General features: G+C 42.1%; 1 protein-coding gene across 1 annotated transcript in view; it reads right to left on the reverse strand.

Moving 5' to 3' along the window:
- LOC147361942 (ATP-binding cassette sub-family C member 4-like) overlaps positions 1–25,658 on the reverse strand; it is a 221,769-nt gene that overhangs the window by 135,265 nt on the left and 60,846 nt on the right. Inside the window, 5 exon segments of the mRNA XM_086330260.1 lie at positions 221–307; positions 531–625; positions 10,497–10,688; positions 12,091–12,180; positions 15,864–15,965. Of these exon segments, the coding sequence (XP_086186386.1) occupies positions 221–307; positions 531–625; positions 10,497–10,688; positions 12,091–12,180; positions 15,864–15,965 (566 nt within the window).

The raw sequence follows: 25,658 nt of genomic DNA on the forward strand, positions 1-25,658 counted from the left end.
CACACATTGGAAGCACCTTCTGTATTTTCCTGTCCTGACCTCATCATGATGCAAAATTTCTCTACAATGGATCTTCTGTGGAGGGAAGGGAGGGAAGAGAGAGACACAAGGGCAGAGCAAGCTGAGTCTCCTGAAGCACAAAGGCTTTCCTGAGCTCTCTTACCCAATCTCTACAGGGTTCCTGGAAAGCAGAGATGATAGAAAATAGAAGCAAACTCACTGTTCGAACAAGTGCCTGCTGATTCCTGCATCCACTGTGCTCAGTGGATCATCCAGGAGGTAGACGTCTGCATCCTGATACACAGCTCTAGAAAACAGAGAGAGACATCAGGAGAGGACATGTCACACTCCCTGGGTCCCATCTCTGAATCATGATGGTGTCCAACAACTCCAGGTTCCTTCCATGAGCCCAGGGAAAGAGGCAAGACCCTGCTTTACACAGGCCCACCCGGTGAGCGGGTTCTGTGTGCTCACGTCCACTAGGAGCCGCAGAGGAGGAGGGGCAGGATGGCAACTGAAACCCCATTTACCTGGCGAGGCTGACCCGGGCTTTCTGTCCTGCACTCAGAGGGGTTCCCCGGTCTCCTATCTCAGTTAGATCATTTTCCTTCAAAAGCTGTAAATCCTACACGGAGATAGAAAAGGAGAAAAAAAAAAAAAGATCTAAAATATGTTCTCCTCCTGCCATCCTAACTTTTTAGCATCAGTTCTCCCCACAGTGTTTGATCAACAATGATGAGTATATTTCATAGTGGCTAAACCATAACAGTGAACAATTTAAAAAATCCTCAGGGTTATTTTTTGTTTTTATTCTGTAGTTTTTCACAACATTTATGCATCTGACCATTCTAAGAGATATTCATTGTGGATCAATATACACCAGGCATTGTTCTGGTCACAATGAATTCAGCCATGAGGAAACAAAGCCCCTAGAGTTTCTCTCCACAGTGGGAGATGGTCAATAAGGAAAATTAACTTTAGTGCAAGTACTGAGGATGAGAAGGAAAAGGAAGCCGGCTCAGGGGGTGGGGTGGGGGAGGGGAGGGTGGTGGAGAATGAAGGAGGGAAGTGAGTCCACACTGGGGTGTGAGGGCTCTGCTCAGAGGGGGTTGAGCAGATCTGGGGAGGGGGAGGGGCTCAGGCAGACCTGGAGAGGCTGCTCCACACAGAGGAATGGGCGAGTGCAGGGGCCATGGGGAGATGCCCAAGGGGTTCAGGACAAGCAAGGAGGCAGGAGAGCAGAGCTGAGTAAGAATGTGGGGAATGAGGGCAGAGACAGAGCAGGAGGAGCCTGGGGTCACTCCCAGTAACAGGGAGAGGAGAAGGGATGACTGACCTGGTCTGAGATTTCTACAGACTCATTCCTGTGCTTTGCAGAAAACAAGAAGTAAGGGAGAATGAGTGAGGGTGGATACAAGTAAGGAGGCTACTGGAATAATCTAAGTGAGAGACGATGGTGGCCAGGACCACGGTGGGAGCAGCAGGGATGGAGAGATGGAGCACACTCCAGACACATTCTGAAGGCAGAGTCTGTAAGACCTGCTGATGGGATGGGTGTGGGTTGTAAGAAGAGCACCATGGTGTTTGGAGCATGAGGAAGAACAGGGTCACCGTTTACTGAGTTGTTACTGATGAAAGTCAAAGTGAAAGTTGCTTAGTTGTGTCTGACTCTTTGTGACTCCATGGAATTCTCCAGGCCAGAATACTGGAGTGGGTAGCCTTTCCCTCCTACAGGTGATCTTCCCAACCCAGGAATCAAACCCAGGTCTCCCACACTGCAGGCAGATTCTTTATCAACTGAGCTATAAGGGAAGCTCTGCTACTGATGACTGATGCCTATTTTCTCATTAATCCAACAGGGGGACTCCATTCACAGTGTGAATCACAACATGCAAAGCTTGTGACCATGAGGATAAGAAAGAGAGTGTCTCCATCATAACCCTCCCTGACAGCCACAAAGACACACAGACACACACAGGTCCCCTGTTTTCTGGACCTCCATTTCACTGTTGACAGTCCTTGCAAACTGTTATTAGTTTTTATCCTTTAATTTTATTAATGTATTTTTCTGGCTTCCTTCCCCAAATAGCATCGCATTATAGCACAGCAATCGCAACATGCTCTAGAAAAGGCACTGAAGTTCACTCTTTCCCTTAGCTCAGTTCAAGCATAAGAAACAGGCTCTCTTCAACTCTGGTGGTAGGACTTTGAGTGTGTTGTTGACTTTACAAATTATTAATAGATAAGTCCCAGATGGGAAGAATATTTTAAAGGATTTGAGGTAAAATCCAAGTCAGGCTAATTTCCCAGCCAGGATTTTCTGATTAGGTTAAAGAGAAAAGCCTGACTTGAGCATATATTACAATTCTTCCCACTGACAGGAAAGTGTTCTTATTCATGTTATTTTCCTCTAAGTTAAATTTAAACAATTTTCACTGAGCAGCAGATACACAAATTAGAGGCAAACTAGGAAATGAAGAAGCTGGTTTGATACCATCTACCAGAAACATACCAAGGACCCTTCAGCAATGGTGGAGACTTAACAGTAAAAATGCTATGGAGCAGACTGTTAAAACAGTTGATGAGTGCCCTAGCAGAGGAGGGCGGGATTCTGGAGTCAAACAATGGAACCTCCCTTTACTGCTTGTCTTCCATTTGGAATTGCCCCTCCTCTCATGGCCTGTCAATATCCTGCCCATCCTTCCAGGCTCAGCCTAAACACACTCTCCCATGAAATCATCCTGGACTCACTCTCTTCCTGCTGGGTTCCTAAGGCTTTGCATACATTTCTTCTGAAGGACCTGTCCTATTCTGCTCAATAATTTCTATGTGTGCACATAGCTTCTCTCAGCTCCTGGTGGGTAAGATCTGTGAACCAAGCACTGTGCTGCACCCTGATACTGATTATCTCTAATCTTTGAAACAAGCTACATGGTAAGTACTGACCCCATTTCCCAGATGAGGAAACTGAGACTAAGTGAGGTCACATCGCTGTTCTGAGAGTCAGTTCAGTTCAGTTGCTCAGCCGTGTCTGACTCTTTGTGACCCCATTAACTGCAGCAGGTCAGGCCTTCCTGTCCATCGCCCATTCCCAGAGTTTACTCAAACTCATGTCCATTGAGTCAGTGATACCATCCAACCATCTCATCCTCTGTCGTCCCCTTTTCCTCTGTCGTCTTCAATCTTTCCCAGTATCAGGGTCTTCTCTAATGAGTCAGTTCTTCGTATCAGGTAGCCAAAGTATTGGAGTTTCAGCTTCAGCAACAGTCCATCCAAGGAACATTCAGGACTGATTTTATTTAGAATGGACTGGTTGGATCTCCTTGCAGTCCAAGGGACCCTCAAGAGTCTTCTCCAACACCACAGTTCAAGAGCATCAATTCTTCGGTGCTCACCTTTCTTTATAGTCCAACTTTCATATCCAAAGATGACTACTGAAAAAACCATAGCTTTCACTAGATGGACCTTTCTTGGCAAGCAATGTCTCTGCTTTTGAATATGCTATCTAGGTTGGTCATAACTTTCCTTCCAAGGAGTAACTGTCTTTAAATTTCATGGCTTCAATCACCAACTGCAGTGATTTTGGAGCTCAAAAAAATAAAGTCTGTCACTGTTTCTACTGTTCCCACCTATTTCCCATGAAGTTATGGGACTGGATGCCATGATCTTCACTTTCTGAATGTTGAGCTTTAAGCCAACTTTTTCACTCTCCTCTTTCACTTTCATCAAGAGGCTTTTTAGTTCTTCTTCACTTTCTGCGATAAGGGTGGTATCATCTGCATATCTGAGGTTTTCGATATTTCTCCTGGCAATCTTGATTCTAGCTTGTGCTTCATCCAGCCCAGCATTTCTCATGATGTATTCTTCATATAATTTAAATAAGCATGGTGACAATATATAGCCTTGATGTACCCCTTTCCCTATTTGGAACCAGTCTGTTGTTCCATGCCCAGTTCTAACTGTTGCTTCCTGACTTGCATACAGATTTCTCAAGAGGCAGGTCAGGTGGTCTGGTATTCCCACCTCTTGAAGAATTTTCCAGAGTTTGCTGTGGTCCACACTGTCAAAGTTTTGGCATAGTCAATAAAATAGAAATAGATGTTTTTCTGGAACTCTCTTTCTTTTTTGATGATCCAGCATATGTTGGGAATTTGATCTCTGGTTCCTCTGCCTTTTCTAAAACCAGCTTGAACATCTGGAATTTCAGTTCATGTACTGCAGAAGCCAAGCTTGGAGAATTTTGAGCATTACTTTACTAGCATTTGAGATGAGTGCAACTGTGTGGTTTTGAGCATTCTTTGGCATTGCCTTTCTTTGGGATTGGAATGAAAACTGACCTTTTCCAGTCCTGTGGCCACTGCCGAGTTTTCCAAATTTGCTGACATATTGAGTGTAGCACTTTCACAGCATCATCTTTTAGGATTTGAAATAGCTCAACTGGAATTCCATAATCTTCACTAGCTTTGTTCGTATTGATACTTCCTAAGGCCCACTTGAGTTCACATTCCAGGATGTCTGGCTCTAGGTGAGTGATCACACCATCATGATTTTCTGGGTGGTGAAGATCTTTTTTGTATAATCCTTCTGTGTATTATTACCACCTCTTCTTAATATCTTCTGCTTCTGTTAGGTCCACACCATTTCTGTCCTTTATTGTGCCCATCTTTGCATGAAATATTCCTTTGGTATCTCTAATTTTCTTGAAGAGATCTCTAGCCTTTCCCATTCTGTTGTTTTCCTCTATTTCTTTGCACTGATCATTGAGGAAGGCTTTCTTATCTCTCCTTGCTATTCTTTGGAACTCTTCATTCAAATAGATATATCTTTCCTTTTCAAATAGGTATATCTTTCCTTTTCAGCTATTGAACAAAAGAGCTAGAATCTGACCCAGCTCATGTCAGTTCAGAGACTTCTGCTCCTTCACATCAAACTGCCTCTAGTTTCCATGCTTATCCATGGTGTTGTGCTGCTTCTCAATTGAGGAAGTTTAGAAGTAAGAATTTCTTAAAAAGTGAGCAATGGATGAAAGTGTAAAGGGACATGTAAAGAGAGACCCTAACCAGGGTGTGTCTCTTTCTTCATCAGAAAAGTAAGGTCATGAAAGAAACAGGCACACCCTGGCTGGGTCTCAGGAATTTGATCTGGGTGTCAGGAGCTGGATGTGATTAAGGTAAAGAGAAAATGCCTGAAATCTGTTTACTCCACACCCCACCTTCCATGGAATCTAGGCTTATGCAGAAACAGATCTGAACTTGAGCTGTAAAGGCAGAGATGAGCTGTGTCATCCCTCAAGTATCAGTTTCTCCTACTATAAAATGAAGATAGGAACATCAAGGACATTCATAAAGAATTAATAAATCATGTGACCATGCAGAAGCCCGCTGGCTGCAAAGGACCGTGCAGAAGCATGGCTGAGAGGAGCTACCCCTCGCCCAAGGTAAGGGGCAACAACCGAGAGTGCCAGACTGCGACGGCGCAGGAGCGGCCAAGAAGAGCTACCCCACGTCCGAGGTGAGGGACGGCTGCGGAGAGGAGCTACCACATGCCCGAGGTTAGGGGCGGCAGCCAGGAAGAGCAACCCCACATCCAAGGAACAGTGGCTGCAAGGGCGCAGGAGGGCCGAGAGGAGCTATTCCACGTTCAAGGTCAGGAGGGGCGGCCGTGAGGAGATACCCTTTATCCAAGGTAAGGAGCAGCAGTTGCACTTTGCTGGAGCAGCCATGAAGAGATACCCCATGACAAAGGTAAGAGAAACACAAGTAAGACAATAGGGTTGCGAGAGGGCATCAGAGGGCAGATGCACTGAAATCATGAGCACAGAAAACTAGCCAATCTGATCACACAGAACACAGCCTTGAATAACTCAATGAAACTAAGCCATGCCACGTGGGACCATGCAAGATAGATTGGTCATGGTGGAGAGGTCTGACAGAATGTGGTCCACTGGAGAAGGGAATGGCAAACCATTTCAGTATTCTTGCCTTGAGAACCCCATGAACAGTACGAAAAGGCAAAATGATAGGTTATTGAAAGAGGAACTCCCCATGTTGGTAAGTGCCCAATATGCTACTGGAGATCAGTGGAGAAATAACTCCAGAAAGAATAAAGGGATGGAGCCAAAGAAAAACAATACCCTATTGTGGATGTGACTGGTGATAGAAGCAAGATACGATGCTATAAAGAGCAATATTGCATAGATACCCAGAATGTTAGGTCCATGAATCAAGGCAAATTGGAAGTGGTCAAACAGGAGATGGCAAGAGTGAACATTGACATTCTAGGAATCAGAGAACTCAAATGGACTGGAATGGGTGAATTTAACTCAGATGATCCTTATATCTACTACTGTGGGCAGGAATCCCTTAGAAGAAATGGAGTAGCCATCATGCTCAACAAAAGAGTCTGAAATGCAGTACTTGGATGCAATCTCAAAAACGAGAGAATGCTCTCTGTTCATTTCCAAGGCAAACTATTCAATATCATGGTAATCCAAGCCTATGTCCCAACCAGTAACGCTGAAGAAGCTGAAGTTGAACGGTTCTATGAAGACCTAGGAGACCTTTTAGAACTAACACCAAAAAAAGATGTCCTTTTCATTATAGGGGACTGGAATGCAAAAGTAAGAACTCAAGAAACACCTGGAATAACAGGCAAATTTGGCCTTGGAGTAAGAGTTTCACCAAGAGAACACACTGGTCATAACAAACACCCTCTTCCAACAACACAAGAGAAGACTCTATACATGGACATCACCAGATGGTCAACACCGAAATCAGATTGATTATATTCTTTGCAGCCAAAGATGGAGAAGCTCAATACAGTCAACAAAAACAAGACCGGGAGCTGACTGTGGCTCAGATCATGAACTCCTTATTGCCAAATTCAGACTTAAATTGAAGAAAGTAGGGAAAACCACTAGACCATCCAGGTATGACCTAAATCAAATCCCTTATGATTATACAGTGGAAGTGAGAAATAGATGTAAGGGCCTAGATCTGATAGATAGAGTGCCTAATGAACTATGGATGGAAGTTCGTGACATTGTACAGGAGACAGGGATCAAGACCATCCCCATGAAAAAGAAATGCAAAAAAGCAAAATGGCTGTCTGAGGAGGCCTCACAAATAGCTGTGAAAAGAAAAGTGAAAATCAAAGGAGAAAAGGAAAGATATAAGCATCTGAATGCAGAGTTCCAAAGAATAGCAAGGAGAGATAAGAAAGCCTTCTTCAGTGATAAATGCAAAGAAATAGAGGAAAACAACAGAATGGGAAAGACTAGAGATCTCTTCAAGAAAATTAGAGATACCAAGGGAACATTTCATGCAAACATGGGCTCGATAAATGACAGAAATGGTATGGACCCAACAGAAGCAGAAGATATTAAGAAGAGGTAGCAAGAATACACAGAAGAACTGCACAAAAAAGATCTTCATGACAAAGAAAATCACGATGGTGTGATCACTCACCTAGAGCCAGACATCCTGGAATGTGAACTCAAGTGGGCCTTAGGAAGTATCAATACGAACAAAGCTAGTGAAGATTATGGAATTCCAGTTGAGCTATTTCAAATCCTAAAAGATGATGCTGTGAAAGTGATGCACTGAATATGCCAGCAAATTTGGAAAACTCAACAGTGGCCACAGGACTGGAAAAGGTCAGTTTTCATTCCAATCCCAAAGAAAGGTAATGCCAAAGAATGTTCAAACTACCACACAATTGCACTCATCTCACACGCTAGTAAAGTAATGCTTAAAATTCTCCAAGTCAGGCTTCAGCAATATGTGAACCGTGAACTTCCAGATGTTCAAGCTGGTTTTAGAAAAGGCAGAGGAACCAGAGATCAAATTGCCAATATCTGCTGGATGAAAGAAAAACCAAGAGAGTTCCAGAAAAACATCTATTTCTGCTTTATTGACTATGCCAAAGCCTTTGACTGTGTGGATCACAATAAACTGTGGAAAATCCTGAAAGGGATGGGAATACCAGACCACCTGACCTGCCTCTTGAGAAACCTATATGCAGGTCAGGAAGCAACAGTTAAACCTGGACATGGAACAACAGACTGGTTCCAAATAGGGAAAGGAGTACGTCAAGGCTGTATACTGTCACCCTGCTTATTTAACTTATATGCAGAGTACATCATGAGAAACGCTGTGCTGGGAGAAGCACAAGCTGCAATCAAGATTGCTGGGAGAAATATCAATAACCTCAGATATGCAGATGACACCACCCTTATGGCAGAATATGAAGAGGAATTAAAAAGCCTCTTGATGAAAATGAAAGAGGAGAGTGAAAAAGTTGGCCTAAAGCTCAACATTCAGAATACTAAGATTATGGCATCTGGTCCCATCATTCATGGCAAATAGATGGGGAAACAGTGGAAACAGTGTCAGACTTTATTTTTGGAGGGGCTCCAAAATCACTGCAGTTGGTGATTGCAGCCATGAAATTAAAAGACACTTACTCCTTGGAAAGAAAGTTATGACCAACCTAGATAGCTTATTCAAAAGCAGAGACATTACTTTGCCAACAAAGGGTCTGTCTAGTCAAGGCTATGGTTTTTCCAGTAGTCATGTATGGATGTGAAAGTTGGACTGTGTAGAAAGCTGAGTGCTGAAGAATTGATGCTTTTGAACTGTGGTATTGAAGAACATTCTTGAGAGTCCCTTGGACTGCAAGGAGATCCAACCAGTCCATTCTAAAGAAGATCAGTCCTGGGTGTTCCTTGGAAGGACTGATGCTAAAGCTGAGACTCCAATACTTTGGCCACCTCATGCAAAGTGTTGACTCATTGGAAAAGACTCTGAAGCTGGGTGGGATTGGGGCAGGAGGAGAAGGGAATGACAGAGGATGAGATGGCTGGATGGCATCACTGACTCGATGGACATGAGTTTGAGTAAACTCCGGGAGTTGGTGAATGACAGGGAGGCCTGGCGTGCTGCAAATCATGGGGTTGCAAAGAGTTGGACATGGCTGTGCGACTGAACTGAACTGAACTGTTTCCTGTTTATGTGTGTGCATGCACACGTGTGAGACAGATACAAAAATGTTTTGCACATGAACTCTGAATAAACAGGAGCTATTGTCTCACTGTTTCACATTTGTTTCCCCTCTTCTTTTCTTACACAGTCTATGTACCATTTAACAAAAATCTAGTTCATTCCTCCTAACTTCACATCATTTCTGCAAAAGCACAATCTCCCATTAACATGAGCCAAAGAGAAAGAAATAGCAGCCATTAAATGAATAATTCTGTTCTGTCCACATTATCATAAAATGCTGCTCTCCTGATACAATCTATGGTGTTCAAACCATTGTTCAAGCAGAATTACTATTTCCTCACAAAGAGAGTTTGCAGCCTTTAACACCAAACCTTTGATAGTCTGTCCCAGCTTTTTCCTCACTGTATAAATGTATAGTCAGATGTCCAAATTGCCCTGAACAGACCAAGGGGAGACCTTTAAAACTGTTTTTCACTGATGTTTATAACCCAAGAGAATAACAAACTATTTATTGGTATTTACACTTTTCTTTTTTTCTGCCAAATTATATTCTATCAGATAACTTTAGTTTTCCTCATTCATTCACTAATTTCATCTAAATCCTAACATAGTGTTAAACATTTCACTTTGCCATTTTCTGTGAAAATTGATGCCCTTTCTGAAAACAATCTCTTCTACAACAAAATGATGCAGTATTAAGAAGAAACATAAGTATTCTATTTTCTTTAAATAATAAATTATAAATCAAAAATGAAGTAAAGAGGGAAACCTATAGACTGAAAGGTATCGAGGAGGCAACAACTAAGCACAATGGACAGACCTTATGTGAAATCTGATTCCAACAACAATGAACAAGATTTCTCAGTGAGATGTCTCACAACATGTAAACTCAGATTAGAAGGTTGATGACATTCAGGAATTTGGGTTATTTTTCAGGTGAAAAATATGGTGATTATTTTTCAGGTGAAAAATGTGGTGATTTTTTTCCAAAGAGAAAAGATTTTTTTCTCTTAGACGAAACTAATGAAATGTAGACAGATGAACTAATATGATGTCTAGGATCTGCTCCAGAATAATCTAGGTTGGGGGTGGGGCAGGCAGAGCACAGGGGTAGCGATGCAGCAAGACAGGCCACCAGGTGATCCTGGCTGAAGCTGGGAGTGGTACATGAGGATTCATTACACTGTGCTTGCTATTTTAGAAATTTCTATAATTGTTAAAAGTGAATGAAACTTCATAGAATGGACTGATCCCCTCAAGGGGAAAAAAAAAAGGCATTCTGTGAGTGTTATCACATCAGGATTAAAACAGCAATGTATATACCTGCATATTTACCCAGAAGACCAGTTTCAAATAATCAGCAACAATCAAAGATTTTTAAAATTAAAAAATAAATAAATAAATAAATAAAAACTCTCAACAAATCTTGTAGGTTAAACCAATATTATCATTATTTAATATTCAAGTATATCCAACTTAGGAGTCATTACTCACCTCTTTCAAAGCACAAGCCTTTATTACTTTTTCATATCGTTCTTTTTCATATTTCTTCCCAAATAAAATGTTATTCCTCACAGTTCCCGAGAACACCCAAGGCTGCTGAGAAACATACATGATCCTCCCATGCACACTGACCTGTCCCTGGCTCGGGGGCAGCTCCCCCAGCAGAGCACGTAACAGTGATGACTGAAACAGATGGCAACACACACATGTGAACAGGCAGCACTCAGGACGGAATATGCCCTGCAGCACAGCCGACCCCACCCTGGTGCTTGATGTATGATAGAACGCTTATGTTTAGAACAGGATAAAGTATAGTTCTGGCGATTGCAACCAAAAAGGTGAAAATAACACTGTTGGTCAATGTAAACCCACAGTTGACAAGAAATACTAATAAAATGTTATAACAAACTACTGTGCCCAAGAATTTCCCCCAAATGAAGCGCTATACTCAACAAAGACTAAATAAGAATGTTTAACATTCTTAACTAACAGAGCAGCCCAGCAGGATGTGTATTTCTTGCATCTGATGCTTATGCAGCTGTTCCTATATCTGGGTATACTTCACTTGACAAATATTTGTGCTTAAAAAGCTACACATGAAAGCTATATCCAAAGATGATTATTAAAAAACTCTGAAGTGTGTTGTGTCCAAAGAGCAAAAGTCCATCACAGAAGAAATCATTAACCTCTCATGTACACACTTATGTTTAGATTTCTGTATTTTGTTGTACAGAACACAAGAGACTAAATGCATGTACACATGTCCTTCAAATCTTGTACACCACACAGATGTGGTGTGTCTGTGTCCCCACATCACAGTGCTAGCACACTGGGCTAAAATAATCTGCCTGCATATCTGTCTTACCCCAGAACCTGGTTGTCTCTGGAGGGAAGAGGTGTCAGGGTCTCGCTCACATCTGTTTCTTTAGCTCTAGCACATGGCTGCACATTCACTACATGTGCACTGAGAGGATCAAGTCAAGTCATGTGAGAAAATGCTCAAAGCTTCCTGGAAGAGCCTTCACAACCTCCAGACTTCCTGGAGGGATGACCATCACAAAAAGAAGTCCCCACTGTCTCATTCTGTCCTGAATAGATGTCACATAAATAATGTCCTTCACTGAGATGTCCAAACATCCAACAAGCAGTTCCCAACTGTGCAATATGAAGCACCAAGAAGGAAAACACAGTGCGTTTATCCAGATTTATGTGGCCATGAAACCTTCTTGCAAAACGAATGTCCCATGGAACACACCTAGAGGAAAGCGATTCTAGATTTGCCCAGTTCAAACTGTGTTATACACAGCTTTAGGCTCAACCCTTAAGAATTTTTTAAAATATTTATTTATTTATTTTTGGCTGTGTTGGGTCATAGTTGCAATACTTAAGATCTTTCATTGCAGCACACAGGCTTAGTTGTCCCAAGGCATGTGGGATCTTAGTTCCCCGACAAGGGATCCAACCCGTGTCTCCTGCATTGGAAGGCAGATTCTTAACCATTGGACCACCAGGGAAGTCCCTCAACTCTGAGAATTTAACAGGGGCTGTGGCATTGCAGCAAGCCGAGCAAGGTATCATGGCTTACCTTTCCTGCTCCCACAGGTCCAACCACAACTAACAGTTCACCAGGTCTGACAGTAAACGAAAGGCCTTGTAGGGTTGGGGTTTCTGATTCCTGCAAATTAAAGCTTATGAAAATCTGCCCATTTCAATAAAGTAACACACATTACTTCAGAAAGTGGAGAAAATAACAAAATAGTCATTGATATGCTAAACATAGCCCACATTTTTCTCCTTCCTATTTTAAGATAATGTGTTCTACAGGACTTTTCATCCAATCTTTTCTCTTCCAGGGTCTGAAACAACTTCAGTTGCCTTTAGAAGGCTCCTTTTACTAGCTATCCATATGGACACAGTATTAGATAGCCACAGAATTTAGCAGTTGAAATGACAAGCTGAAATTTGAAATGCAAATTTTATGATGTATACTAAACATATTTTATAACTTATTAAAATAATATACTTAATAGAATAGTCAATGTAGGAAGTTTTTAATCATTTATGTTTTCATTATGACCCTTGGTTTTAACTATTTCATTAATCTCCACGATGTGGGAGCTTAAGTACATGATGAGCCTGGCCCTCGACTAATAAATTGAAACCTCCACTACCTCTCCATTTTCATTTGATAAAGAATGAATCTCAGTAATGCTAAGGAAGCAGGTCACTTTGTATGATGAAGTCTTTCTTGGCAAAGTAACTTATAAATACCCGTCAAAGCTCTAACTTCACAAGAGCTCTAATTTAACACCAACAATGACAACAACAAAAAATAGGGAATTAAGAAACTAATTATGACTTTGTGGGTCAGAGTGATAAGACCTCAATTTTAATATCTGTTACATGCGTTGGGGCCATAAAGTACTTCTGCTGTAAGAAAGGAAAAAAATATGGAGGTACATGCAACATCACACAATCCAATGTGAGGGAGAAGTCATGCCAATTACAGGTCATATTCCTGAGAGACTTAAGGATGTTTGTATGCCTTTACATGTTCTTAGTGTTAAGAAAATTGTCAGTAACTGATAATTTTTGTTTTTAAAGAGAGGTTACAGTTCATCAGTAAAATGCCCAAAAAACTAAAAGTACAAAGTCTGGACAAACTATTGCGATAATCTTCAAAATGAAAAAAATTTCTCTGGGAAGAACTAAATTATAAAACATTAATTTTTTTTCTTTTTTTTCCTTTTTTAGAATTTTTTTGCCACGGATTTACATGTGTCCCCCATCCTGAAACCCACTCCAACCTCCCTCCCCATCCCATCCTTCTGGGTTTTCCCATTACACCTGCTTTGAATGCCCTGTTTCATGCATCAAACTTTGACTGGCCATCTATTTCACATATGGTAATATATATGTTTCAATACTATTCTCTCAAAACATCCCATCCTCACCTTCTCCCACAGAGTCCAAAAGTCTGTTCTTTATATCTGTGTCTCTTTTGCTATCTTGCATATAAAGTTGTCATAACCATCTGTCTAAATTTCACGTATATGCGTTAATATACTGTATTGGTATTTTTCTTTCTGACTTACTTCACTCTGTATAATAGGCTCTAGTTTCATCTGCCTCATTAGAACTGATTCAAATGTGTTCTTTTTAATAGCTGAATAATATTCCATTGTGTATATGTACCACAACTTCTTTATCCCTTCATCTGTCAATGGATATCTAGGTTGCTTCCATGTCCTACCTATTGTAAACAGTGCTGCAGTGAACAATGGGATACATGTATCATTTTCAATTTTGGTTTCCTCAGGGTGTATGCCTCAGAGTGGGATATCTGGGTCATATGGCCAGTACTCTTGCCTGGAAACTCCCATGGACGGAGGAGCCTGGTAGGCTGCAGTCCATGGGGTTGCAACGATGGGGCACAACTGAGCGACTTCACTTTCACTTTTCACTCTCATGCATTGGAGAAGGAAATGGCAACCCACTCCAGTGTTCTTGCCTGGAGAATCCCAGGGATGGGGGAGCCTGGTGGGCTGCCGTCTACGGGGTCGCACAGAGTTGCACACGACTAGAGTGACTTAGCAGCAGCAGCAGCAGCATGGTGGTTTTATTCCTGGCTTTTTAAGGAATCTACATACCATCTTCCATAGTGGCTGTATCAATTTACATTCCCACCAACAGTACAAGAGTGTTCCCTTTTCTACACATCCTCTCCAGCATTTATTGTTTGTAGACTTCTTGATGATGGCCATTCTGATCAGTGTGAGGTGATATCTCATTGTCATTTTGATTTGCATTTCTCTAATTATGAGTTATGTTGAGCATGTTTTCATGTGTTTGTGAGCCATCTGCATGTCTTCTTTGGAGAAATGTCTGTTTAGGTCTTTTTCCCACTCTTTGATTGGGTTGTTTGTTTTTCTGGCATTGAGTTGTATGAGCTGTTCATATATTTTTGAAAGTAATCCCTTGTCAGTTGTTTCATTTGCTATTATTTTCTCCCATTCTGAAGATTGTCTTTAAATCTTGCTTATAGTTTCCTTTGAAGTACAAAAGCTTTTAAGTTTAATCAGGTCCCACTTGTTTACTTTTGTTTTTATTTCTGTTACTCTAGGAGGTGGTCATAGAGGATCTTGCTTTGATTTATCTCATTGAGTGTTCTGCCTATGTTTTCCTCTAAGAGTTTTATAGTTTCTGGTCTTACATTTAGGTCTTTAGTCCATTTTGAGTTTATCTTTGTGTATGGTGTTAAGAAGTGTTCCAATTTCATTTTTTTACAATGTAGCTGTCAAGTTTTCCCAGCACCACTTATTGAAGAGGCTGCCTTTGCCCCATTATATATTCTTGCCTCCTTTGTCAAAAATAAGGTACCCATAGGTGCATGGGTTTATTTTTGGGCTTTCTATCTTGTTCCATTGGTCTATATTTCTGTTTTTGTTCCAGTACCATACTGTCTTGATGACTGTAGCTTTGCAGTATAATCTGAAATCAGGAAAGTTGATTCCTTCAGCTCCATTCTTCTTTCTCAGGACTGCTTTGGCTATTTGGGGTCTTTTGTGTTTCCATAAGAATTGTGAAATTTTTGTTCTAGCTCCATGAAAGATGCCATTAGTAACTTGATGGGATCACATTGAATCTTTGGTAGTATAGTCATTTTCACAATATTGATTCTTCCCACCCAGGAACATGGAATATCTCATCTTATCTGTTCATGTTGTCTTGACCATAAATATACTAAAAAACATTCTAAACATACTAAAAAAATGACAACAATTTTTCATCACTAAAAAGGAGACTTGGATATTATAGGAATACAAATCTATCAGTAAGAAGCTAGATTTTTAAACATGAGAAATTTTTTAAGCTTCTCCAGTCCTTTCTTGTCTGATACTGAGAGTTCTATTTTACTACTTTCACCAAGTTATGACAACAAAACAATGAGCCATATACATTCAGCTTCCTGTCCCCATACCTCGCAGTTTCCCAGGGCCAGACACTGAGCTCCCTCTTTGTTCAGGCTTCAGAATCTGGCATTGCTTTGCCATTTTGTCTCTCTAGTCCTGTAAATTCTAACATTACAAATATATGTACTTTAAGTTCAAGATGTGCTAATATGTTGAAAGCTCTCTTGAAAATGAAATAGACAACACGTCAAATGTCTTAGGCTGATTTTACATGTAATCTCTGTTAGTTGCAAAAATATCTCTGATTTTGAGAATTTTTATAACATACTTTCAGTAAATGTGCAAGTCACATTTTAAACCATGGATAAAATCTCAAAATTCTCCAATAAATCTATGTTACAGTTATCTATTAGTAGTCATGATCTAGGAATGGAGGACTTATTACCTTATCCCAAAAAGCAGTAAAATCTTTCATGTGCACGATTGTTTTATCATCTGATGGCAGTTGAGTGGTGAGCTGTGATATCTCATCAAGCAACAAAAAGTTCTATGGAATAAGGAAAAACATAGACAGTTTAGTCTGTGGGATGAAACACAAACAAAAATAATTGCTTCCCTGGAATTTGCAGTAAAAATCTATACAACCTATAAATTGTTTTGCCATTTGTACTTGAAGTAATGGTTCACATCAGAACAAACCATTGTATAGAATAATATACACTATTATTACAGCATATAGTATGTACATTCATAATATAGTACATATGGTATACATAGAGTTCTTTATATAAGGGAGTGTGTGTGTGTGTGTGTGTGTGTGTAATGTGTGTATATGCATGTGTATATATGATATAAATAGAGAGAGTGCCTGGCCATGAGTCTGTCTGCAACTTTCTCAGCATTTCTTAGTGTACAAGTTTTTCCCTAAGGAGAAAATATAGCTCCAAAATCCAACACATTTAGAACCTAGACATTTATATTGCTTTAGTCTTGTGTTACCAGAAATAAACATGGGAGCTGATAGGAAATTATTCCATACATATTTAATGAATCCCACTATGCGCCAAGCATCATGTGACACTGCTAGAAACATAGAGAGGAAGGCCATTCCCAGGCCTTCTTCAATCAGGTGGCACAAGACAGGCTGGGAACACAAGACCTATAGCAGAGATGCTAAATGAAGTCTCTGGCTCTGCATGTTGTGGGTCGTGACCCTCATGTGAGCAGTTAAGACCACTCTGCTTTTCTCACGTGTGTTAAATCAATATCATTGCTTTTCGTTAACTATCACTTGTTATCATTCTAAAAAGAAAATGTTCTTATTAAATTTCTACCTCTTAAAAGTACTTCACAAGCATCTTTTCACTGTCACTTATCTCTTCTCTTTAGTCAGTGCCTTCTCTCCAGCTTGACAGAAATGGCTGCATCTTCCACTTCTTGCTATTTTCACAGCACTTAGCAGTCATTCAATGTAATTTAGCTGAATAAAGCCAAGTCCTGTGAACCACTACAAAGCTAACATAAACATATACCAGAAAACTCTCTCTTGCCCTGCAAATGTTAGATGTATTAATAACTCAATGAAAGAAATTACAGTGGTAGAGAAATTGAGTAAACAACTGAGACCACCTCCATTACCCCCACCCCTAAGAACTATGAATGTGTGGCAGAGACTGCTGACTGTCCTCAAAATCTGCTCTCATTCTTCTGTGGTAACAAACCCTGGATTTTGGCTGCACGTGGCAGTTTGGAAGGAGGGTCTCTCTCTCCAGCCTCACAAGCAGATAGGCACAGCCATGTGGCTAAATTGAGGTCAGTGAAGAGTGACAGCAACCAGGACCTTCCTCCACCCCACAGCCTGGGTCTTGGAGGCTGCCAGCGGGGTCAAGGTCACATGCAGTGGAGTAACATAATAAGATAGAAAGAATCTCGGTCCCAACACCACGGAGGTTCACACTAGCCATGGGACTTGTTATGGGGAGAGTTGTATCACCACAAAAAAATATATGTCCTAACCCCAGTTAGTTCAAAATGTGACTCTATTTGGAAATAGGGTTGTAATAGGTGTAATCCATTAAGGTGAGATCACAGTGGAGTAGGGTGGGCCCCAAATCCAACATGATTAGTGCCCTTATAAGAAGAGAGATGCAGAGACAGACATATCGGCAGAAAACAGGCAGATGATGATGGAGACAGAGGCTGGAGTGATGGCAATTACAAGCCTAGGAAAAACAAGGTTTGTCTGAAACCATTTAAGTTAACAGAGCTGACAAAGGAGTCCCCCTTAAAGGATTTCAAGAGATCGTGGCCCTGCTGACACCTTGATTTCAGTCTTTCAGCCTCCAGGTCTGTGAAACAATATACTTCTGTGGTTTTAGGTCTTTTGGTTTGTGTTACTTTGTAAAGGCAGCCCCAGGAAGAGAATATAGAGCCTTACAAGGACTCTTGCATGAGAGAAAAGCAAACTATCCTTGTAAGCAGCTTTAATATGGTCAATTCTAGGACCCAGAGGCAAACCAAATCCCTACCAACACAGGGACAACTGATAAAAGCTTCTGGGGATGTTTGAGAAAGAAAACATTTGAATGGGAACCTACTCCCCTAAAATCATAAACATCCTTCAAGTCCTTGACATTCTCATCTATCACACCACAGAACTACAAATGTGATTGCAATCTTCCTTTTCAAAAGAACAATTGGCAAAAACTGGTCATGAAAACCTGCTTCTGTGCAGGAAAAAGAAAGCAGTACCCTTGCATTTCTCTCAAAGACCAGCGGTCAGGAGATAAGATCCTCTCGTTTCCTCCTGCTCTCATCCAGGCTCACTGAGAACCTAACATAGGGCACAGCTACTCCTCCCCGCCCCGAGCCCATGTCCAGCAGGGGGCAGGATGGATGGACGGTGGTCTGAGGACTCCTCTGCAGGCTCTCAATCACCACAGCCTGAGTTCTCTCTCCACATCACCTCTCCCATCATCAATCACATAGCAGCTCTTGTCTGTTCTGCCACAGCTCATTCATCTCCCAATTTTCCTTTTCTCTTGAAGCAACATAATTTCAGAGTCTAACTTACTATTAATAATTTCAAATACTGATAAAATGTTCTTGGGTTTTTCCCCTAGTTCCTTCCCTGGCCCTCCCCAACAGCACTCCTTCCTGATCTCTTTACAACACCTCTGAGCATGTCCACCATACTTAATATCCCCCAGTGATCCATAAGCACCTAAGTCCACACTCCCCAGGTGGCCTCTACCTGGACACCCTGAGTACTAACCCTGGGAACCAGTACTAATCCTCCTGGGAACCTGTCAGGACATCACCAGCTGGCACTGTCCTCCCTACCCCTGAATCCCATGAGGGATTCTCCTATATGTCACACAGAAGATATAGACACTACATCACTCACACACTTACAGACACTAGTTCCAACTCCAACAGAGACCAAGCCTTGTACAGAGTCAGCAAATCATGGGTAAGGGAAGGAATAGATTACAGGGCTCTGGAAATCCATCCAACCTGCCTTGCTACAGCTTTACATAGACTGAGCTAACACAGCAACAAGCAAAAAGTTGTATGCATATATTGTACATCTTGTCTAGACAGAATCAAATGCCAATTTCAGCTTAAATATGTTACCAAGACAAAAACTCAATATTCAGTGTGTGCATGTGTTCAGTTCAGTCGTTCTGTCATGTCCGACTCTGTGACACCATGGACTACAGCATGCCAGGCTTCCCTGTCCAACACCAGTTCCTGGAGCTTGCTCAAACTCATGTCCATCGAGTCGGTGATACCAGACACAATCAGTGTTTACATAGTAGGACAAAAATTCCCAACACTTCTCCACAAATAATAGGTTTGAGTGAGGAAAGATGTCACAATCTTCCAGGGGTTAAATGAGATTCCAACACATAACCAGCTTGTAAAGGTGTCAGAAGTACTGGCTGGATTTTTTTCTAGGGCTCAGGCTGATTAAAAAAAAAAAAAAAAGCTGAAAATAAATTACAGATGATGTGCAGAACAGATCATGTGGGAAAATACCAAAGTCAGAACTTCAGCCAAAAAGATTGACTTCCCAGTGGCTGGTGGAGGAAAATCTAAGCAGTTTTATGAATAATATAACTTCAGAGATACATATTACTGGATGTGAAAGTCACTGAAGACTTATAGTGCTTTTGAAATATTTACAATCCTATTGGAGTCATTCAAAGAAAAGAGCTTCAGTCCATTTTCCTTATTAAGATAAAATAGAGGGACTTCTGGGGCCTATAAAGTCACAGTAAATCATTCGTATTTTGTACATGGGAAAAATGACATAGAAAAGCACATGTAAACAAGAAGACACAACACTATGAAGACCATGTGTAGTTCTGCCCATGGGGATGGACCACCGCCCCCCACTCCAAGGTGGGCAGGGGTAGTGGGTTTCCTTCCTGGGGATGCCAGACATGACCTGAGCAGAAATCTTAGATGATGAACCACCCAGTCTGCTGAGCCTCAGGCTGCAGGAGGCTGTGGGGCAGCATGGCTCAACACCACACTGTGTTCTAAACTCTGCATGCCCACCACACCTCCAGCTCATCTGTGGTCAAATCTTGCCCAGTTCTGACCACCTGGTCAGTAAACTCAATTGACATTTTCTTCCACTCCTGCGGCCCTTTTCACCTTCTAGTTGGGCATCATCACATCTAAGTGAGAGGCAGGGAAAGGAAGAAAACGATTATCCGATAATTGCTGCTACCTATTAGAGAACAGCACAGGAGGCTGAATCCGGCCAATGGCTGTGCAGTGAGGTGGGTCTTACAGCAAACACTGAGTATTTTAAAATGCTCTCAGAATCCAAAACTAAGTCCAGGCTAGTCATCTCCTCAGATTTGGTTCTCTCTTAGCATTCCTTATCATAGTGAATCCAGGTGATTTTACAGCCTGAAAAACCAAAGCAGCCTGACATCCACCTCTCCCCTCCCTGCCCCTAATACCAAACTCAAAATGTGCCCCTGAGTGGCTCTCAAATATTGCTAAGTCTCTCTATTTCACCCCAAACCAAACCACATCATCTCATCCCTGACCATGTAGTGCATTAGCCTCCTGACACACTCATCTCCCTGCCTCTGCTCTGGGTCCCTACCCCACCTCACTGCCCTGTTCTCCAGGCTGAGCCAGGCTGAGTTTTGAGATTATAAAAACCTTAATGTTTCCTGTAGTATCCTTCATGGTCCCCTGCTCAGTCCTCCAGCTCTCTACTCTGCAGCCTCAGACATTTCTGGCTCCTCAAATGCATGAATCCCCCTTCTTATCCTCAAAAGGCCTTTGTCACATAAGCATCCCCAGGAAAATGCAAAGCTTTGGCTTCCAACCTCCCATACTCCCAAACATGGAATTCTCCAGGTAACTTGCTCAGCCTTCCCTGCTCAAACTTCTCAGCACAACCTCCAAAACTACATCAGTGACTCTGACAAAGCGCTTCATGGCCCCTCAGACTTTTCCTTCCAAGGACTATTGACATAGAAATGTACATCAAGTTTCACTGTTTGATTTTTTATTAACCTCCCACTTGGTGAAACATAAATTGCAGGTAGGAAGGATGTCTCTGCAGTTGCTTACCTGCCACTGTATATACTCATCTGCACCATAATCAAGGCTACATCAGACTTGTTATTTTGTGGAATGATTGGATGAATAAATTCAAATTTGACCCACAAAAGTCTAGCATAAATCAAGACAGCTTTTTCCTCTCAACTGATTTTATTTTTAAAAAGATTCTGTTATCTTTTGCATTTGCTAAGGAACATTTTAGATTTCTTTCTACAAATAGGGCAATGTTTCCCAAATGTGATTTATTTTCAAGGACATAGGGACACTTACTAAAGACACAGGCAAACTGGACCCCAGCAAAGGAATTCAGTTCAGTTCAGTTCAGTCTCTCAGTCGTGTCCGACTCTTTGCGACCCCATGAATCGCAGCACGCCAGGCCTCCCTGTCATCACCAACTCCCGGAGTTCACCCAGACTCACGTCCATCGAGTCAGTGATGCCATCCAGCCATCTCATCCTCTGTCGTCCCCTTCTCGTCCTGCCCCCCAATCCCTCCCAGCATCAGAGTCTTTTCCAATAAGTCAACTCTTCGCATGAGATGGCCAAAGTACTGGAGTTTTAGCTTTAGCATCACTCCTTCCAAAGAAATCCCAGAGCTGATCTCCTTCAGAATGGACTGGTTGGATCTCCTTGCAGTCCAAGGGACTCTCAAGAGTCTTCTCCAACACCACAGTTCAAAAGCATCAATTCTTCAGCACTCAGCCTTCTTCACAGTCCAACTCTCACATCCATACATGACCACTGGAAAAACCATAGCCTTGACTAGACGAACCTTTGTTGGCAAAGTTATGTCTCTGCTTTTGAATATGCTATCTAGGTTGGTCATAACTTTCCTTCCAAGGAGTAAAGGTCTTCTAATTTCATGGCTGCAGTCACCATCTGTAGTGATTTTGGAGCCCAGAAAAATAAAGTCTGACACTGTTTCCACTGTTTCCCCATCTATCTGCCGTGAAAATATGGGACTGGATGACATGATCTTTGTTTTCTGAATGTTGAGCTTTAAGCCAACTTTTTCACTCTCCACTTTCACTTTCATCAAGAGGCTTTTGAGTTCCTCTTCACTTTCTGCCATAAGGATGGTGTCATCTGCATATCTGAGGTTATTGATATTTCTCCCGGCAATCTTTATTCCAGCTTGTGCTTCTTCCAGCCCAGCGTTTCTCATGATGTACTCTGCATATAAGTTAAATAAGCAGGGTGACAATATACAGCCTTGACGTACTCCTTTTCCTATTTGGAACCAGTCTGTTGTTCCATGTCCAGTTCTAACTGTTGCTTCCTGACCTGCATACAAATTTCTCAAGAGGCAGATCAGGTGGTCTAGTATTCACATCTCTTGAAGAATTTTCCACAGTTTATTGTGATCCACACAGTCAAAGGCTTTGGCATAGTCAATAAAGCAGAAAGAGATGTTTTTCTGGAACTCTCTTGCTTTTTCTATGATCCAGCAGATGTTGGCAATTTGATCTCTGGTTCCTCTGCATTTTCTAAAACCAGCTTGAACATCAGGAAGTTCATGGTTCACATTGCTGAAGCCTGGCTTGGAGAATTTTGAGCATTACTTTACTAGTGTGTGAGATGAGTGCAATTGTGCGATAGTTTGAGCATTATTTGGAATTGCCTTTTCTTTGGGATTGGAATGAAAACTGACCTTTTCCAGTCCTGTGGCCACTGCTGAGTTTTCCAGATTTGCTGGCATATTGAGTGCAGCACTTTTGCAGCATCATCTTTCAGGATTTGGAATAGCTCAACTGGAATTCCATCACCTCCACTAGCTTTGTTCGTAGTGATGCTTTCTAAGGCCCACTTGACTTCTCATTCCAGGATGTCTGGCTCTAGGTCAGTGATCACACCATCGTGATTATCTGGGTCATGAAGATCTTTTTTGTACAGTTCTTCTGTGTATTCTTGCCAGCTCTTCTTAATATCTTCTGCTTCTGTTAGGTCCATACCATTTCTGTCCTTTATCAAGCCCATGTCCGTATGAAATGTTCCCTTGGTATCTCTAATTTTCTTGAAGAGATCTCTAGTCTTTCGCATTCTGTCATTTTTCTCTATTTCTTTGCATTGATTGCTGAAGAAGGCTTTCTTATCTCTTCTTGCTATTTTTTGGAACTCTGCATTCATATGCTTATATCTTTCCTTTTCTCCTTTGCTTTTGGTTTCTCTTCTTTTCACAGCTATTTGTAAGGCCTCCCCAGACAGCCATTTTGCTTTTTTGAATTTCTTTTCTATGGGAATGGTCTTGATCCCTGTCTCCTGTACAATGTCACGAGCCTCATTCCATAGTTCATCAGGCACTCTATTTATCAGATCTAGGCCCTTACATCTATTTCTCACTTCCACTGTATAATCATAAGGGATTTGATTTAGGTCATACCTGAATGGTCTAGTGGTTTTCCCTACTTTCTTCAATTTAAGTCTGAATTTGGCAATAAGGAGTTCATGATCTGAGCCACAGTCAGCTCCTGGTCTTGTTTTTGTTGACTGTATAGAGCTTCTCCATCTTTGGCTGCAAAGAATATAATCAATCTGATTTCGGTGTTGACCATCTGGTGATGTCCATGTATAGAGTCTTCTCTTGTGTTGTTGGAAGAGGGTGTTTGTTATGACCAGTGCATTTTCTTGGCAAAACTCTATTAGTCTTTGCCCTGCTTCATTCCATATTCCAAGGCCAAATTTGCCTGTTACTCCAGGTGTTTCTTGACTTCCTACTTTTGCATTCCAGTCCCTTACAATGAAAAGGACACCTTTTTTGGGTGTTAGTTCTAAAAAGTCTTGTAGGTCTTCATAGAACCATTCAACTTCAGCTTCTTCAGCATTACTGGTTGGGGCATAGACTTGGATTACTGTGATACTGAATGGTTTGCCTTGGAAACAAACAGAGATCATTCTGTCGTTTTTGAGATTGCATCCAAGTACTGCATTTCGGACTCTTGTTGACCATGATGGCTACTCCATTTCTTCTAAGGGATTCCTGCCCACAGCAGTAGATATAATGGTCATCTGAGTTAAATTCACCCATTCCAGTCCATTTGAGTTCGCTGATTCCTAGAATGTCAATGTTCACTCTTGCCATCTCCTGTTTGACCACTTCCAATTTGCCTTGATTCATGGACCTAAAATTCCAGGTTCCTATGCAATATTGCTCTTTACAGCATCAGACCTTGCTTCTATCACCAGTCACATCCACAGCTGGGTATTGTTTTTGCTTTGGCTCCATCCCTTCATTCTTTCTGAAGTTATTTCTCCACTGATCTCCAGTAGCATATTGGGCACGTACTGACCTGGGGAGTTCCTCTTTCAGTATCCTATCATTTTTGCCTTTTCATACTGTTCATGGGGTTCTCAAGGCAAGAATACTGAAGTGGTTTGCCATTCCCTTCTCCAGTGGACCACATTCTGTCAGATCTCTCCACCATGACCCGCCCGTCTTGTGTTGCCCCATGGGAATGGCTGAGTTTCATTGAGTTAGACAAGGCTGTGGTCCTAGTGTGATTAGATTGACTAGTTTTCTGTGAGTATGGTTTCATTGTGTCTGCCCTCTGATGCCCTCTTGAAATACCTACCATCATACTTGGGTTTCTCTTACCTTGGGCGTGGGGTATCTCTTCACGGCTGCTCCAGCAAAGCACAGCCGCTGCTCCTTACCTTGAACGAGGGGTATCTCCTCACCGCCGCCCTTCCTGACCTTCAACGTGGGATAGCTCCTCTAGGACCTCCTGTGCCCACACAGCCACGGCTCCTTGGACGTGGGGTTGCTCCTCCCGGCCGCTGCCCCTGGCCTCGGGAGTGGGGGCGTGGGGTAGCTCCTCCCGGCGGCCGCCCCTGACCTCGGACGCATGGTAACTCCTCTCGTCGCCGCCCCTGACCTCGGACACGGGGTAGATCCACTCCGCGCCCCCTCACCCCCCGCCCCCGACCTCGGACGCCCGGTAGCTCTTCCGGGTAGCTCCTCTCTGCCGTTCCTGCGCTGTTGCAGCCTGGCACTCTCGGCCGCTGCCCCTGACCTCGGACGTGGGGTAGCTACTCTTGGCCGCCGCCCTTTGGGCATGGGGTCCTCCCGGCTTCTGCCCCTGACCTCGGATGTGGGGTAGCTCCTCTCCGCCGTGCCTAGTGCGCCGGTCGCGGCTGCCATCATGCCTAGTGAGTCAGAAACTCCAAGATGTAATCATTTAGTTTTAACAAGCACACGAGATGTTCTCATGAATTAGAGAACTACATTCTTTATAGAGTTGTAAAACTAAATGGGCTGAAGAAGTTTCTATTAATAGGATCTAAAAGAAAAAAACGTACTTCCAAGATTACTTCAACACACTATGGAGCAGTTTCCAATGCAAACACTAACCTTCTCACCACTTTTATTCTCAGCTATTTGCCCTGACTTTACTGCAAACAACTACTGCCAACAGATCTCTAAATTCTGAGACCACCTTTCCACCATGAAGAGAAAATTTAGTGTCTTGCCCAAGTCAAAGGTATGTCCTTAATCAGGACACAAAGCAGCCTGACAAAGTCAGCACCAGGAAAAGTCAAAGTTCTCCCCAGGTCATAATGTTCATGTTACTCCACAAACCTACACAGGAAGTAGTCTCAGGCCTTAGACATTGAGTTCATTTTAGTAGAAAAGAAATAAAAAATCCACC

Source organism: Bos grunniens, chromosome 12, assembly GCF_055505025.1.
Source record: "Bos grunniens cultivar Pamir isolate PY7600 chromosome 12, Bosgru_T2T1.0, whole genome shotgun sequence".
In the NCBI taxonomy this organism is placed as follows: domain Eukaryota; kingdom Metazoa; phylum Chordata; class Mammalia; order Artiodactyla; family Bovidae; genus Bos; species Bos grunniens.